This window comes from Xenopus tropicalis, chromosome 4, assembly GCF_000004195.4.
Source record: "Xenopus tropicalis strain Nigerian chromosome 4, UCB_Xtro_10.0, whole genome shotgun sequence".
NCBI lineage: Eukaryota > Metazoa > Chordata > Amphibia > Anura > Pipidae > Xenopus > Xenopus tropicalis.
This window is the reverse complement of record NC_030680.2, coordinates 58,166,901-58,183,613: the sequence shown is the minus strand read 5'-3', so window position 1 is coordinate 58,183,613 and position 16,713 is coordinate 58,166,901. Positions and strand designations below refer to the sequence as shown.

The window sequence follows — 16,713 nt, the reverse complement described above, 5'->3', positions numbered from 1 at the left end:
GTTACCCATTACCTCTTTACCAAACTTGCTGTACCAGAAATATGTTTCCAAAAAGTTCCACATCTTACATTATTTTATTCCTTGTTCCTCTGTGCCATTATCCTGTCCACAATCTCCTCTACCTGTTTGCTCCTGCCATTCTCTCCTCTATTTATCCTTGCTGCTTCTGTGTGCCATGCTGCCACCCATTTGTACCCTCAGAGCTCCAGTGTGCCATACTGCTTCCCATCTGTACCCTCAGAGCTCCAGTGTGCCATACTGCTTCCCATCAGCTACACCTCAGATTTTCAAAAACTGGCAGAAAACATGCAGTGCCAGATTTCACACTGATATTTTGATATTATATAACATTTTAATATAGTGTATATTATTATTATTATTATTATTAAAAATTGTGTTTGCGCTACTGTTCACGTATTGTGTTGCTCAAGAACAAGTTTTGCAGCTGAATGTTGCTCACGGGGTAAAAAAGGTTGGGGATCCCTGGCATAGACATACATAGTTTTCTTTGGTTAAAGGAAAACTCCACAAAACCATTGCATTTGTTTATTCTTACACAAGGAACTAATATCCAATGTAAATTAATTGCAAACGTTTAATGGTTATGAAGTTGTTTGTAAATTGTAATTGCATATGAAAACAGATTTTGTTTCTTAGGTTTAACTCTTTAAACCAGGGGTTGGGAACCTTTTTGGCTGAGAGAGCCATAAACACCACATATTTTAAAATTAATTCCGTGAGAGCCAAACAATATGTTTGGCCGCGGATGCTTCGGGGCAAGGTAGGGTGGGTCCCAAGGATGCCAGATGCGGATGCGATGCAGAGGAGGGCGTGGCCTGCGTTCGGTGGATAAAAGACGTGTTCTAAGGCTTAGAACACATCTTCTATCCGCCGAGTGCAGGGGCAAGGTAGGGTGGCTGCCAAGGATGCCGGATGTGGATGCGATGCGGAGGAGAAGCGCAGGACACGCCCCCCATTATTTTTTTTTTTATTAAAGATTTGTCAGCGAGCCAGAAGCAGCCATCAAAAGAGCCACATTTGGCTCCCGAGCCATAGGTTCCCTACCCCTGCTTTAAACTGTGTAACAAAAGTCACTTCTTTAGGTCTGTTAAACAGCTGGCTTGCAACATTGTCCCAGGAGTGAAGAGCATAAATAATCAGACAGAGATTTCAATAGAGATTACATTTACAAATAACTTTAAAACCATTCAGATATTAAAGTAATGATTATGACCACTGGAAAGTTACTTACCAGCACCAAGACTTCTGCTGCCAACAATAATGTATACCAGGAATGAGGGCTGCTAGTAACACAACTCACATCATTCACAGTTAGCAGATTTTTTTTTTACAAACCAATAACAGAAACTATCATCGCCTCACCTTTTCCCTTGTGTTGTATCCTGTAGCTCAGGGCAGTAAACCTCTTCCTCTTCACACATGGCAAAAAACAGTGCTTTTCCTAACGCGCAGCCCAACACCCGGCAGCTTCTTCCGGCGCACAATTGTTAAATCACAGAAGCCGACAGCTGTCGCAAAAAGAATTTGTCATAAATAAGGACGTCATATTATTATAGCGAAAACCAATGTAAGCAAAGCTTAATATACTTTATGAATAGCGAACCACGAAACAACAATGATTCGATTGTGGCTTATTCAAAACCAGAGGGAGACTCTCATTTTATTTCTTGTGTGGGCCAAAAGTACATTTTCCATAAACAAAATGGCGAAAACAACTTGCTATTTAACCGGTCGTTTTAGCATTTAGAATTACAGCGGAGCTTCACATTACCCCTTTGAATTCATAAACGCGTATTGAGCAGCCGTGCATGTGTGCCCTATTACCTATGGAATGGACTGAGCCGGGCAATACCATCTCCATGGTGACACCAGGCCAGCTTGTCGCGCTGATGACGTTTTTGAGTAGCGTGGTGATGACGTGATGTGTTTATGTGTTGGAGCCGCTGAGGTAACGGGTTTGTCACGGTCATGGCTATGTTTCGGAACCTGGTGTCTTCATCCCAGCACCGGCAACACCACTCTCATCAGTCACCGGCGACTCCTTCATCCGCAGACAGTTTAGAGACTCAGTATGGCTGTCCCATCTGCCTGGAGGTTTATTATAAGCCAGTGGCTATCGGGAGCTGCGGACACACGTGAGTGACTGGTCGGGGGGCCCCTTGGCAGAAAAAATCGCCCTATGCTATAGTGCCTGTTAGATACCGGCTTGCTCTTGTCATTGAAGGGCTCCTATCCGCGGTTACCGAAGCCTGTTGCGTTGTTACGTCATCCCTTTAAGAGTGCAATCTTTCTGTTTAGTCGCTGCGAATGAGCTGAGCTGCAGGCATTGGGGTATGAGGCAGGGCGGTCTCCTGTCACTGCTTCTAGGCGGAAAGTCATGGTGCAGAATGTCTCTCACAGGGGCCCTTCAGGCTCCAGAATCGCACGCCAGTGTAATTGCCCCTTGGGTTTAGATACATGGGATGTTTTCATACAAGAGTTTCACACTTTCCCCAGGCAAGCTTGCTATGTAATGGTACCAGATAGGTCCAGAGAGGTGTAACTTGTTGCTGCACAGCTGGGGTAAAAGAACTGCACCATTGGAAAGTGGAGCTTATCATTAGCTAGATAGCCACAGGCAGGGCAGTCTTGTTCTAGAATCTAGGCTATCTGGCTATAGAGTACAACCTTCATATTATTCCCATCAGAGTTGTTTAGTGCTGTATTTGAATAAAATCATATTATTGACCTACGGCTTAGAATCTTGGCTTTACAAAAAGGGACACTTTTTTTTTATTTATTTTTTTTAGAAGAACTGAAGTGTGTTAAATTCAGTACTAGTTGGTATTAGTCAGTCATTCTTGACACTGGCTTGAAATAATTGATACTCTCACAAATAAAACCCAACCCTGTGAATGTAATATTTCCAACTGTCGTTAACATTTAAAACCCCTTATTCTTTAAATGAGTGTGTGGAATCTGCCACCTTGTTATGGTTTGCCATGCACTGTATATCTAGATTGTACTCAAATATAGTCAAATTTAATGGTATTTGTTCAAGTTAAAAATATGTTCATAGGCATTAACAACACGAATCAATGCAAAGAGCACAAAAAATGTTATTATCTACCATTAGATCAAATGCATAATATCATACTGGGAATTTAAGCCATATAGAATGCATGTGTGTAGATAAAAATACAGACTCTTTCTATGACCTTGACCCCACATTTAGTACATACATTAAAATGTTTTCATGTTGGTAAATTGACTGTTCTGTTAGATTTGGATGTACTGATCTATTGCATTATTGATCTGGTATGCTTTGGTATTATATTTTATTTTGTTAATTATGGGTGTAGAGCAGGGGTGCCCAGATTTTGTCACCCTGTGATCTACTCTTGCACCTGGCAACCGTCGAGATCTACCACAGTTAAAACAGGGCGATGTCTATCATTTGGCGCAATAAGCAAGAAAAAGTATCAATCAATGTTTAACAAATACACATAGTGATATATAAATGCAGTGCCAAATTCACATTTAATGCCCACATAACATTATTCAAGTGCCAACTTCAGGTTTAATTTGAAAGGATTGTAGTAGTTTCTTCATGGCCCACTTTGTTGTCTGCACATAGAAACATATATAAAGTAGGAACAAATATATACAGTGGCCCGGTGGAGACAATCTTCTATACTGGGATGAAACTACAAAGACAGATGGCTTGAGCAGCCTCGCTCAAAAGCTCCAGTATGCTGGGGGGAAAAAAGAAGTGGGGGATGTCATCCCACAGCATTCCACCTTGAGGTCTACCAGAAACTTTAAAGTGATCTACTGGTAGACCGTGATCTACCTTTTGGGAACCCCTGGTGTAGATAATAAGATGTGTTCACTTACCAAGTAAAACAATAGATTGTTTTAAAACGTAATGAAATCCTGTGAAAATCTTATCATAAAACAGTCATCCAGACTTCTTGTTTTGCTGATAGTAATAAATAAATGCCAGTCTTTGTAAACTTTCAATGTCAGATGCAATGTCATATTGCCCAGTTCCATAATTATAATACGTTGTAGTTTATGTGCAGATCTGCCATCAGTAATGTTAATGTTTCATGTTGCATTGCATTAATCCAGGCACCCCCAACCGTATTTACAGGTATAGGACCTGTTATCTAGAATGCTCGGGACCATGGGTATTCCGGATAAGGGGTCTTTCGGTAATTTGGATCTCCATACCTGAAGTCTGCTAAAAAAATCAATAAAACATTAATTAACCCCAATAGTATTGTTTTGCATCCAATTACAAGGTACAAGGTACTGTTTTATTACTACAGAGAAAAGGAAATCAATTTTAAAAATCTGAATTATTTGATTAAAATGGGGTCTATGGGAGACAGGCTTTCCATAATTCGGAGCTTTCTGGATATCGGGTTTCTGGATAAGGGATGTAAAAAAAATTATGGTGAGCCACACAAGCATGAAAAAAGTTTCTTGGGGATGCCAAATAATGGGCTGTGATTGGCTATTTGGTAGCCCCGTGTGGAATGTTAGCCTACAGGAGGTTCTGCTGTCTGCTTCTAAAACTTGCCTCCAAGCCACTTGGGGCAACTTTAAAGGGGTTGGTGAGCAGCATGTTTCTCATGAGCCACTGGTTGGGGATCACTGCTAATCCATGAGTTTTAAGTACAGAAAAAGCATTTTCAGTTTTACAGTATTTAAATGCATGAGCTGAGATTGCCAAATATTATAATAATATTAATTTATATAAAATATTATAATAATAGTGTGAGATATTGCAGACCACAAATTTCAAGCTTTGCTGCTCCATGCCAATTCACACTGTTTGTTCATATATAATATCCATGCAGCAAGTATCCTGAACTTCCAGACTTCAGTTTACCACCATGTGAGCTTCCTTCTTTACATTTAATAACTGCACCCCTCACTGACCAATTAAATGGTTTGGCCGCATACACTGATATATAAGGCTGCATGAACTCTGATCTGGTGTTGTTCCCCCACAAAAAAATGGTAAAAGTGGGGACACCCTCCATGTCATCCCAGAGCAGTATTTCTCTGGCATGTCCAGGGTTAAACCTGGCAACATTTTGTCTTGGGTCCACACTTTGGTTTCTATTGCCTGTTAATGATAGATAGTGGCAGTGAATAGTTATTTGGGCCAGTGGTGTGTTTGGGGGTGTCTGATGTTAGTCTAACCTGTGTGTAAGGTGGCTGAGTGGAACCCCTTGTTTCCCCATCCTGGTGTCACGTGCGTCTGAGAGTGGCGTGATCGTGAAACTTTAACGACCTTACCACTGCAAAAGGAGCTTCCTCAAAAGGCGAAACCACGAGAAATTATGAAATCTAAAGAGATGTGTCATTCAAATTGCACCATGATAGAGTGGGCAGTCTCATGTTTAATGAATTATGTTCACAAAACACCTCTGGAAGGCTTTGTCCCTTATCTGCAAAGCCACACTGGTTTGCATTATCAGTTGTCCTCACAGCATTATTCAACTGAATTAGCCCATTCACTTGTGTTATATATACTGTAGAGAACAAAAACCCATTTCTGTCGAACATTATCCAAGTCCTGGTTGGAACTTATGTTATCAGACATATGAATCAGTTACATATTTTTCCCTTTTTCATTTACAGTAGAAGTGCAGATAAATCAGATCATATAATTTATATAGAATTAAACATGAACAAGAAATTATAACATGTATATGTCTGTCAGGATGCAATGCCACCTGGTTAGTTGTACAAAACAAACTTTACTTACACTATAAATATATATATATATATATATATATATATATATATACATACATATATATATATATATATATATATACATACATACATACATACTGATACGAGAGTTGCCTTAACAATGTCCGCAAAAAGATACCTGCTAGCTTACAGTGATTGTGAATTCCAGGACTTAAGGAAACATGATTTATTTCATTTATATATATATATATATATATATATATATATATATATATATATATAAGCGATCCATTTTCACCTACTGTCTACGCTAATGAGGACTGCACCCAGGCAATCGGCGATCATCTATTTTCGTGAGTGCTGTACATTTTGAACTATATATATATATATATATATATATATATATATATATATATAAATCTATCTCAAACTCAACAGTAGAAAGCACTCACAGCTACAGCATCAATCAGGTCAGTGATTTATTTCAGCATACCATCTACGCGTTTCGATCACCACAGGATCATCATCAGGATGAAGAAGTCCTGGAATTCACAATCACTGCAAGCTAGCAGGTATCTTTTTTCCGACATTGTTATTAAGGCAACTCTCGTATCAACCCAAAATATTGTGTATACTCCAGAATGGGGGACCTGATGTCCCTGCATCGGCTACTCATTTATAGACCGTGAGAAAGGAGGGCGAATGCGAGTGCAGTGACGTATAGGGAGTGCCGAATGAAAAGTGAAAGTAACTGACTGTCTATAAGGCTTAGAAGCAGGGCAGGCAATATATGATTGACAGCACAGATTTTTAAATACAGGTAAGGGTGTTTTAATTAAAAACAAAAAAAAAAAAAAGATTTTGGATTTCATGTTTAATTTGCCAAGCACTTTTGTTACAGCTTTTTATGTGTGTTTGACAAGGCCCCCCTTTATTCACAAGTCACCTATAAAACAGCAAACTGGGTCTTAAGGAATTCCCCTATTTTTGGCCTAGATGTCTGACTGAAAATCAATGTATTGATGTCTTTGTCAGAAAAGTGATGGATGACATTGCGAAAAATGTGACAATCAGGCAGACATTTTAAGGTCACTAAAAGTGAATGGTGTGACCAGAAATCCCTCTGTACTAATACAGATATTGTGGTTAAACCCTTATAATGTAGTAATGTAATAGTCCCCTTCTGCTTTTCCCACATTACTGGCAGCAGAAATATCTATTTGATAGACCTTATAAAGCAGGTCTATTGCAGGGTGATATTTGTTTATTATTGAAGGTAGCCGATCCAAAAACATCTACATTTTATGCACTTACCAAAGTAAACAAATCGACTAATAATCTCCCTATGGTATATTCACAGCACGTCTCATATTTACAAAAAATCACCAATGTATTTTCCCTATATATTTCCAGTGCAAAGTTAATTTACCAAAACTTGCAAGCTGGTAATGTTGACATAATGTGAATGTGGAATTTTAGGATGTTGGATGTATCAAATATTTACGAGCCATGGAAATGTGGTTGGTGTTTCCATATTTGTGTTGATTAATGAGCAGATAGTTTAGTAAATATACCAGCCCTATGCTGCCTGTGTGTGCCATACTCTGCCTGTTGTGTGCTGCCCATGTGAGGTGACCCTGGCTGGGTTTTGTTCTGAGAATTTGGAAATAGTCATTACATGGTCCCTAAGGTGTTGTGGGGGAGGAGGCTTATAGATTTAAGGGTGTGTCTTAATATGACAAAATAAAATTCTTTCACATATAAATGATGAGTGATATCCCTGCAGTGAGCACTAACCATTTGGGTTTGTTGCTGCCCTATCCGCTTATGTGGGTATGGTCTTAAAGCTCTTGTGATAACATGGGTGTGGTTTGAAGTGGGTGCAGTTTAAGAAGGTCAAAACGTCTATTATCAGCCCTCCACCATATAGGCCAGAAAAATTCCGGCCCTTGGTTTCACAGATGTTAGACAGCACTGCAGTATTAGTATGAAAAGGTTCAGATGTTTCCATTGTAATGCATTCTGTTGCAACATGAATTTTTTTTAATGTTCCATTTCTATATATCCATATAATGTTTTGGGTTTTTACCCCAGTTACTTGTACTTACATGGTTGAGTGACCTTTTGTCAGTGTCTTTGTTTATTCAAGTGTCATTTGAAGTTTGTGCAAAATATTCTTGAACTTTTCTCCTCAGACTGATTATCTCTTCTTCAAAAATGAAGAAGGCAACTAAACTCTTTCAGCTGCTGATAGGAGGGGAGGCACCAGTCTTATTCATTTTTCTGTGCAGTATCTATAATGTAGTAACACTAGAACAAAACCATGCTTCCCTAATTATATTTAACTAGCTATTTCTTTCCCAGATGTCTGTGAAGGTTTTCATTCGTCCTAGTTATGGTATTCTGTAGTAATAAGTCAAATAAACTGAACTTGCTGTGTTTTACTTGAGACATTTCGCCAGTCATCTGACTGGCTTTCTCAATTCAGAATGACTTGTATTAAGATCTTCTTGGGATATATACCCTGGAATGTTGCTCCAATCAGCATAATCTGTTTATCATAACCAGCATGGTGTCAGGGATCTCATGAAGGTGAGGTGTTGATTGTATTAGCATGATTGGAGCTTTGAGGTGTTATTAAACTGTTCAGGGAGAGGTGCCAAAACAGCATTGTATTTTAGTAATACACAGTATAGATCTTTGCACTGGAAATGCACTGGTTTGTACTGTACTGTATATGATACCACCACATACTGCTTAACTATTTATCCATATTGCTATTTTTGATAAATGAGTTCATTTGTTTCCACTCTCTTTGGCACTTGCAGGTTTTGTGGTGAGTGCTTGCAGCCATGCCTCCAGGTCCCTTCCCCGCTGTGCCCACTTTGCCGCATGCCGTTTGACCCAAAGAAGGTAGATAAAGCAACCAATGTAGATAAACAACTCTCTTCATATAAAGCTCCCTGCAGAGGGTGCAGTAAAAAGGTAAGTTCGTCATCTTAACCTCACCGAGAGCTTTTGCAGGAACTACGTTACGTTTAGTAAAGGCAAATATACTTTTCAATGCACAGGGTAATGCCTAAATGATAATTATTGGTTATGTAATGGGGTTGTATGCACATAATGCAGAATATAGTCAACAACATAAACTTCATGCCATCATGGAGTCCTGCCAGTAACACCACATCTTAGTCCACTACAACAAACAAATGTGCGTTTTGCAAGTGCACCCATGGCTCCAAGCAATTGCCAATAGCAATTGCTTGGCCTTTAAAATCAATATGGAGCTACAAGTCACTTTGATGATAAATACATTTGTGCTTTGTGCCATAGTCCAAAGAGTTCTGAATCATATTCTAAATATTTGTGTAACTAAACATTCAGGGGAACAAAACAGAGAAAGCCCTGTTAAAATGACCATTTCCCTGCAAACTGGAGGATGCATCACTCTAGGGCCAACACATACTTGAATAAATCACACTGCAAAGTCCATATTGTGTTGCCAAAAGCTCATGAACTGTACTTTTCTATAATTGTCACCTGCTCCAAGTAGGTGTTAATTTTTGCATAGACTAATGCGATATTTAGCACATCTAAGTGTTAGTATTATGAATCGTGCGTTAGTATTATTTCTGCACGCTAATTAACGCAATGTGGTGGCGCGCTAATTAACGCAATGCTGTTGCGCGCTAATTAACGCACGCGATATGCGACTTAACTGATGCGATAATACTTTAGCGAATGCATGACCTGATTATATTCATGAGTGAGTTGGTACATTTTTCAGTTCTCATCTGTAAAGCAAAACTGTACAATTAAATTGAGTTTGTCCATCATGATATATATTTATAATGCCTTATCCATGATAATGCTTAACAAGAGAGTAATGGTCTGATAAACTGCTGCACTCGTGGAGAATTCTCTGTGATCGACATCTTGGCATTTATCTGTGTGTAAGATACCCAGGCTTTAGAGCAAGCCGTTTCCTTGCCATAATTACTACATCTCAATCAAACAATGATCCTTATGTACTTAAAAAGAAATTGTCATTAATAATATTTGTATCGGTTATTTACATAGCACCGTCAAATGTATGTAGTGCTTTACAGAGTTTACACATCATTCATGTCATTCCTTTCTCCAGTGAAGCTTAAAATCCCGGCACATTATTGACAAGTGTATCAGGAGCCAATTAACCTGCCCGTGTGCAGTGTTGAAGGAAGCCCTTACAAACCTTTGCAGATAGTACCCTGGCTAGAATCAAACCTAGGAATCCAGCAATGCAAGGAAGCAGTGTGCACCACCATGCTGCAAACATACACTCAAATAGTGTAGTGGATATTTTTTTCACAGATATATTTTATTTATTTATTTATTTATTTTCTTAATCATTTTAAGATATAAATTGTTTATTTGTGTATTAGTGTGCTTCTTCAACCAATCAGTTGTGTCCCTACTGCACTTGGCATAACCATGCTGTTTGTCAGATGTGGATTGCAAATATCATGTTGGAATCAGGCTTTTAGACAAGGAGAAATTTGTCAGTAACTAATAGCGCAATTTTTAAAGCAGGGGATTGAAACTGTTATCAGCAATAATCAGACTATTCTTATAAGTTATTAAACATCCATCAGAGTTTAGAGGATCTTGTTCAAAAATGGCGGTTTTTCTTTAAACTGTTTGCCTGCCTCTTTATTGTATCTCTGTGAAAATGGTGTGCATCTCTGCTAAATGTAGCATACCTAATTCATTTCATAAACTGCAACAAAAACGTTTCACTGTCTTGGTCTATAGTACGCAGCTTCCAGTGTCCCATTTGCCAATAACATTCACTTTTAATCCACTGTAATCTTGTATCCAATGCAGGTGACCCTTGCAAAGATGAGATCTCACATTTCTTCATGTGCTAAGGTACAAGAACAGATGGCCAACTGCCCAAAGTTTGTTCCAGTAGTCCCAACATCCCAACCTATTCCCAGGTATTTGAAATTTTATAAATTATTAGATTTGTGGTTATAATTGCTGAAAAATGTATACTTTTATAAGAATCTCGGTTATACTGTAATCATTTGCACAGAAGGGTCATATTTTTACAGCTTATGTATACATAAGTATCTACTATCTAGAATGCTAGGGACCTGGGGGTTTCAGGATAAGGGTTTTTGCTGTAATTTGGATAACCATACCTTAAATCTGCTAAGAATAATTTTAAAATTAAATTAACCTGTCACCATCGTAGGCCCCGTGGGTTCACATACAGGCAGGACCCAAACAAATGGTTCATATAACAGGATAAGACACTTGATGGAGTATGTCAACTACACATCCACACAATTCCATTAAAAATTGAATGGTAGCCAGCCTGCACCAAGCAATCTTGTTCATAGGATGTGCTGGGAATGGGAACTCTTGGTCACTGGGTGCTGATATGCAGCTGCTTTGAATCTGGGCAGTCTCTTTGTTTCCTCGTGGCAGGACACAGCCTAGACTGTGACTGTTTTACGCCTCCCTAGCTATCTAAGGGACAGCGGACACCTTTTACACGTACTAGAAAACTTTCAATGGCAAAAAGAATCATTCAAGTGGGCCTCAATCCGAACCTCCTTATATTCATGCATACCTCACTCCTTAGGCCTAAAAGCCATAGAACATCACTTATTTCACTATAGCACGTATGAACCTAATCTTATCACATTTATTCTCAAATCCATTCAATATCTATTAACTCACAATTTTTTCTACTTTAACAGAAAATACTATTTGCAATGTTGTGGCACAGCGATAGGTGCAAAATTTGCCCCTTCTTACGCCAACCTTTTTTTAAGGTTGGTGGGAAGATAATGCACATTCTCATAATATTCAGTATTTTGGTCGCTTCATTGACGACATCATTCTTATCTGGTCTGGCACTGATGAACAATTCACAAATTTTATCACTTATATTAACAATAATGATTATAATCTGAAATTTACTTTAGAAATAAATGACAGAAGTATCATTTTTTTAGATATTACATTATCAGCTGAAAATAAACACATTACTACCACTATTTTCAGAAAAAAATGTTCAGCTAACACTGTATTAAACGCACAATCCTGTCATCCTAAGCATCTGATACAAAATATCCCCTAAAACCAATTCCTCAGACTTAGACGTATATGTTCAGAAGAATCTGATTTTTTATCTAAATGAAAAATACTGTTTTCAAGACTTAAGAATAGAGGCTATGCACATGATACCCTAAAAAAAGCCTTTGAAAGAGCAGCCAAAACAAATAGATCAGATCTCTTTCAGAGATATAAATCCCTTAGGGCTCTGGCACACGGGGAGATTCGTCGCCCGCGACAAATCTATTTGTTCATGGGTGACTAATCTCCCCAAGTTGTCATCAGTTGCCATCCCACTGGCGACAATGTAAGTCGAAAATGCCTCGCGAGGCAACTTCGGCAATTTGCCGAAATCGCCTGCGCAGCGTGTGCCATCCCACCGGCGACTTACATTGCCGCCTCTGTCGCGGGCGACTAATCTCCCCATGTGCCAGAGCCCTTACTCCTGACACTCCACTCATCTCAAAAGAAATTGAACCAAAGCCAACTCAACAACAAAACAATAGGACAGATAAAAGTAATGTTAAACCTTTGTCATGTATTTTGACATTTAGTCCACAATATAACAAATAAAAAAGATTATTAACAACAATCTTAACATCTTAAAAACAGATCCCATACTGAGACAAATTCTAGATAATGGCTGTAGGTTTGAAGAAGGACTGAAACTCTGAAGAACAAACTTTCTCCGAGTCTCATTCAACAAGATACACCCACAAATACCTGGTTATCCACCAAAGGCATGTATAGATGTGGATCTCGACAGTGTATTACATGTAACTTTGTGTCGAAAACTCAGTCCTTCGCTTCTTCTGTCACAACAATCATTACATCAATTGCAATACGAAAAACTTAATCTATTTACTTACTTGCAAAAAATTTAATAAACAGTACATTGGGCAAACTAGCAGAAAGCTGAAAGACAGAATCCGTGAGCATATACTAAACATTACGAATGAGAACTGCAGAACCTCTGTAGCAAAGCACTTTTCAGAATGTTGTAATAGATCATTATCGTTTCTGTCAGTTATAGGCATAGACAAAATCACTCCAAATATTCGCGGAGGTGACATTACCCATGCTCTGACCAAAAAAGAGACTAAATGGATTTTCTACCTTCAAACCAGATAACCCAACGGTTTGAACTTTGAATACAATGTCACTAATGTCTCTAAAACTTCTGTTTAAATATTGCTTAAAAGACCATGCCTGATAGTAGAATTTATTGCCCCACTTTGGAATTATACTTAAAATCCACAACAACCTGCTCCTTTTCTACACAATAGATTGTTTAAAGTAAAAAAAAAAGAATTCAAAGTATTTAGCCCCTTGTGACTCATCACTTAAGTTTTTTCTACAAAGGTGATTGGCTAGTTTGTGACTCTTTACAATTGGTTGTGCAACTAAATGAATAGTATAATGTGATTGGCCTATTCTTTTGGGATTTCCTGATTGGCCACCAGGACTTTAAATAGTGTATGTCTTTGTGATGAAAAAGCAGCCTATGACTAAGTACTCTCTAGGTACGAAACGCGTAAGGCTACTGCTGTTGTTGTTTTATATGGATTGAATAAAACACTCATTTTTATTAAGACTACAAGCTGCCGTTCTAGACTTCATTCACACATTTTTTGGATACCAGATGTGCCTGCCTGTTGTTTGTTCCTGTATATTCCTATATAGACTGTGACTGTGCCCTCTTATCTTTTATACAAAGACTAGAAAAAATGGATATTTGGTGCTAGACTTAGGGCAGAAAAAGATCAACCCCTGACATAAATTCAGAACAGGGTTTGATATTATCTGCCAGTCACAAAGACAGGCTCCAAGGAGAACCAGTCTTAGTCCAGGTGACAATTACAGGAACCAGTCAGACTCTCAGCTACGTTAGGGCTAATCACAGATGGTACTGTTGGGCCTATAGTTACCTAGTGAGCATACCCAGTTCAGTCTACTGCATGACCCAGACAGAAAATGTCTCTCACTCGGCATTGTTTGACCTTTCAGCAGGGGTCTATCAACTTGGGAGGAAGGCAGGCTGGCTATAATTTACATTTTAGTTTAAACTACATCCGCTAAGGCATAATAACAGATGCTATACATTTACAGGTCCAATACAAAATAACAAAGCTGTTATGTCACATAACCCAATAGGGTTGTTTTGCCACAAGTATGGATTCATGTAGCCGACTTAGGATCAAGTGCAAGGTACTGTTTTATAATTACAAAGAAAAGGAAATCATTGTTAGAAATAAAAATTATTTGCTTATATAGGTGTGGCCCACAATTATATAATTTTACCTGTGCTGTCCAGTAATCATTATCTAGTTACGGTCCTCCTGGGAGTAATTCATAAACAGGAACATGGGAGCTTTGTCAAAAGAGGCAAAAGGGACAACAAATATGAATCAACTAGAACAAGTGCCAAGTAGTTCCATTACTGGGAGGCTGCTGTGAATCTAAATAAAGAATGATAAGCCAATGTGTATGCTAGCCATGCATTCATACAGTATTTGTTTGTTATGAACAAATCTTCATGTAGTGTATAGCATCCCAAATTGGTCTGTATAAAATAAGCAGGATACTGTAAAGTTGTGCTCATGTTACAGGGGTTGGTAACCTTAAAATGAACTTTTATTATGGGATGAATAGCAGAATTCTAACACATTTTGCAGCTGATTTTTTCATTTTAAGTGCATTTTTTATTTATTTAGATTTTTAGTTCTTCGTCTTGTAAACCTGGATATGAAATAGGGTAATTAACCCCATATTAACCAGGGAGCAATTTTGAAAATCAGAATGGGAAATGAATAGTAGAGGGCTGGAAAAAAAAGTAATGAAACAAGAATAACACAATTGATGCTTCACAGTAAGTCTTTTTTTTGTTTGCCATGGTCACTTTGACAACCATACAGCATATTCACTTGTAGGTTGAAGATAGCTAAAAAAGAAAAGGTAATAATTAAAAAAATTGTATAAAATAATGTTTTGACTTTTTAAATGTTGTCGCTTACATGCTGTGTTTTTCCTTAATTGTATATTGTGTAATCTTCTGTTTGAAGCAATATCCCAAATCGGTCCACATTTGTGTGCCCATATTGTGGAGCCCGTAACCTTGACCAACAGGAACTTGTAAAGCACTGCATGGAAAATCATCGGAATGACCCTAACAAAGTAGTAAGTGTAGAACCACATTGTTTACTCATACAATCACTTTGTATTCACATTGCAAATTAAAAAGGCTTTCCAACAAGCCAACCTATTCCAAACAAGCCCACCTTGTTTATTTAAAAGGGTAAAAAGTCAATTTCAAAACAAACTAGGTTATTTCAAACAGGTTTATTTTAAATTGGTGTGTGCAAACAGACCTGTTGATTTTAAACAAACTGGTTGATTTTAAGCAAAATGGTTTAAAGGAAAACTATACCCCCAAACAGTGTAGGTCTCATAAAAATATATTACATAAACAAGCTCATATGTAAGACCCTGCTTCATCTAAATAAACCATTTGCATAAAAATAGACTTCTTTAGTAGTATGTGCTATTGGCTAATCCTAAATAGAAAATTGCCATTTTAAGAATTATGGGCTGCCTCCTGGGATCATGGGATTCACATGGCACACAAACAAGCCAAGATACACATACATGCTAGGCCACATCAGCCAATTAATGGACAGAGTTCTGTCTTTTGCTTCCACACTACTTCCTGTTTCAGTGAGAGCTGCATTATTTCTGGTCACGTGATCTCTGGTGGAGCACACAGCCCCATCACTAAATGGTGGATCAAGGGAAAGGATGTAAAAGGCAATATTTAACTGATATATATATACTTCTCTTGGTTATTGTGTGAAAATTGTTCATTGGACATTTTTGTCTATATATCATTCTTTGTTTTTTTAGGTATGCCCAATCTGTTCAGCAATGCCATGGGGAGACCCAAGCTACAAGAGTGCCAACTTCCTCCAACATCTGCTCCACCGACATAAATTTTCTTATGATACATTTGTGGTATGTATTTCTTACAGACTTGCAAAAGACCAGTCATCAACACTGTGTATGCTAAAGCAAAACTGTTTGTCCTTTTACAAATATAGTAAGCAAACTAAAACTAAAATAATGCATTTATGGGAATATACATCCTAAGGGAGTCCTTGGGGATGATTTTGATTTAAAAATTATATCACAATCTAATTATTAGTATATTCAAAGATTACCCTATATACAACTTGCCAACTGCCTCGGTGAGTTCCACAACCAAACAACCAGGCTGTCCAGATTATTCCTTACTGTGTCATGTTCAGATGCTTACCACTGGTTAAAACATATAAAGAAAGGAAGCTGGTACCAAGAAGTTACCTGCTCGTTACCAGTTTCCTTTCTTTCTATGTTCTACCCTATTTGCAAGTCTGTCTTGCAGTTATTATACCCCCATATGTTCATAAGTGGAAAAAGAAATCCGATTTTTACACGATATTACCACCCTAGTGGTGGGTCAGTGTTTGGATCATATGCAAGCCACATCTTAGGTAGTGTAGTGTATGGGACCCAGTGCCTCGTAGTTATTTCAGCCACCAAAAATTCATTTTTGTTTTGCTCATGGTAATGGTAAATTAACAAAGCACAAATTTGATGTTTAATTTTTTTGTCAGAATGCTAAAAATTAGTATTAAGTATACTGCACTGGCTGTCCTTGTCTTTCATAGGATTACAGCATTGATGAGGAAGCAGCCCTTCAAGCAGCCCTTGCTCTGTCCCTTTCAGAGAACTGACAAAACTTTTTGTCACCCGATGTCCCACTTCTCGGTGCTACCACCAACAGCCGAGGCTTTGTACATTCCTTCCAGAATATAGCAATCACATTTCCTTCTC

At 38.1% G+C, this 16,713-nt stretch overlaps 2 protein-coding genes across 4 annotated transcripts in view; one reads left to right on the top strand and one right to left on the bottom strand.

Moving 5' to 3' along the window:
* ctu2 (cytosolic thiouridylase subunit 2) overlaps positions 1-1,938 on the bottom strand; it is a 15,792-nt gene extending 13,854 nt beyond the window's left edge. The window contains exons 1-2 of one of the 3 annotated variants that reach the window (XM_012961023.2): positions 1,846-1,938; positions 1,384-1,529 (exon numbers count right to left, since the gene is read on the bottom strand). In XM_012961023.2, coding sequence (XP_012816477.2) covers positions 1,384-1,442 — 59 coding nt within the window. In that variant the 5' untranslated portion in view covers positions 1,443-1,529; positions 1,846-1,938. Of the gene's footprint in view, positions 1-1,383; positions 1,530-1,845 lie in introns of those variants that run through there. The other 2 variants (XM_031900062.1, NM_001039740.1) reach the window with 2 other exon arrangements.
* Positions 1,503-16,713, top strand: rnf166 (ring finger protein 166). The gene is given in 6 exon segments (NM_001078759.1): positions 1,503-2,156; positions 8,565-8,721; positions 10,603-10,715; positions 14,907-15,021; positions 15,745-15,852; positions 16,548-16,713. Coding segments are annotated over 6 exon segments (726 nt in total). The 5' UTR covers positions 1,503-1,989; the 3' UTR covers positions 16,614-16,713.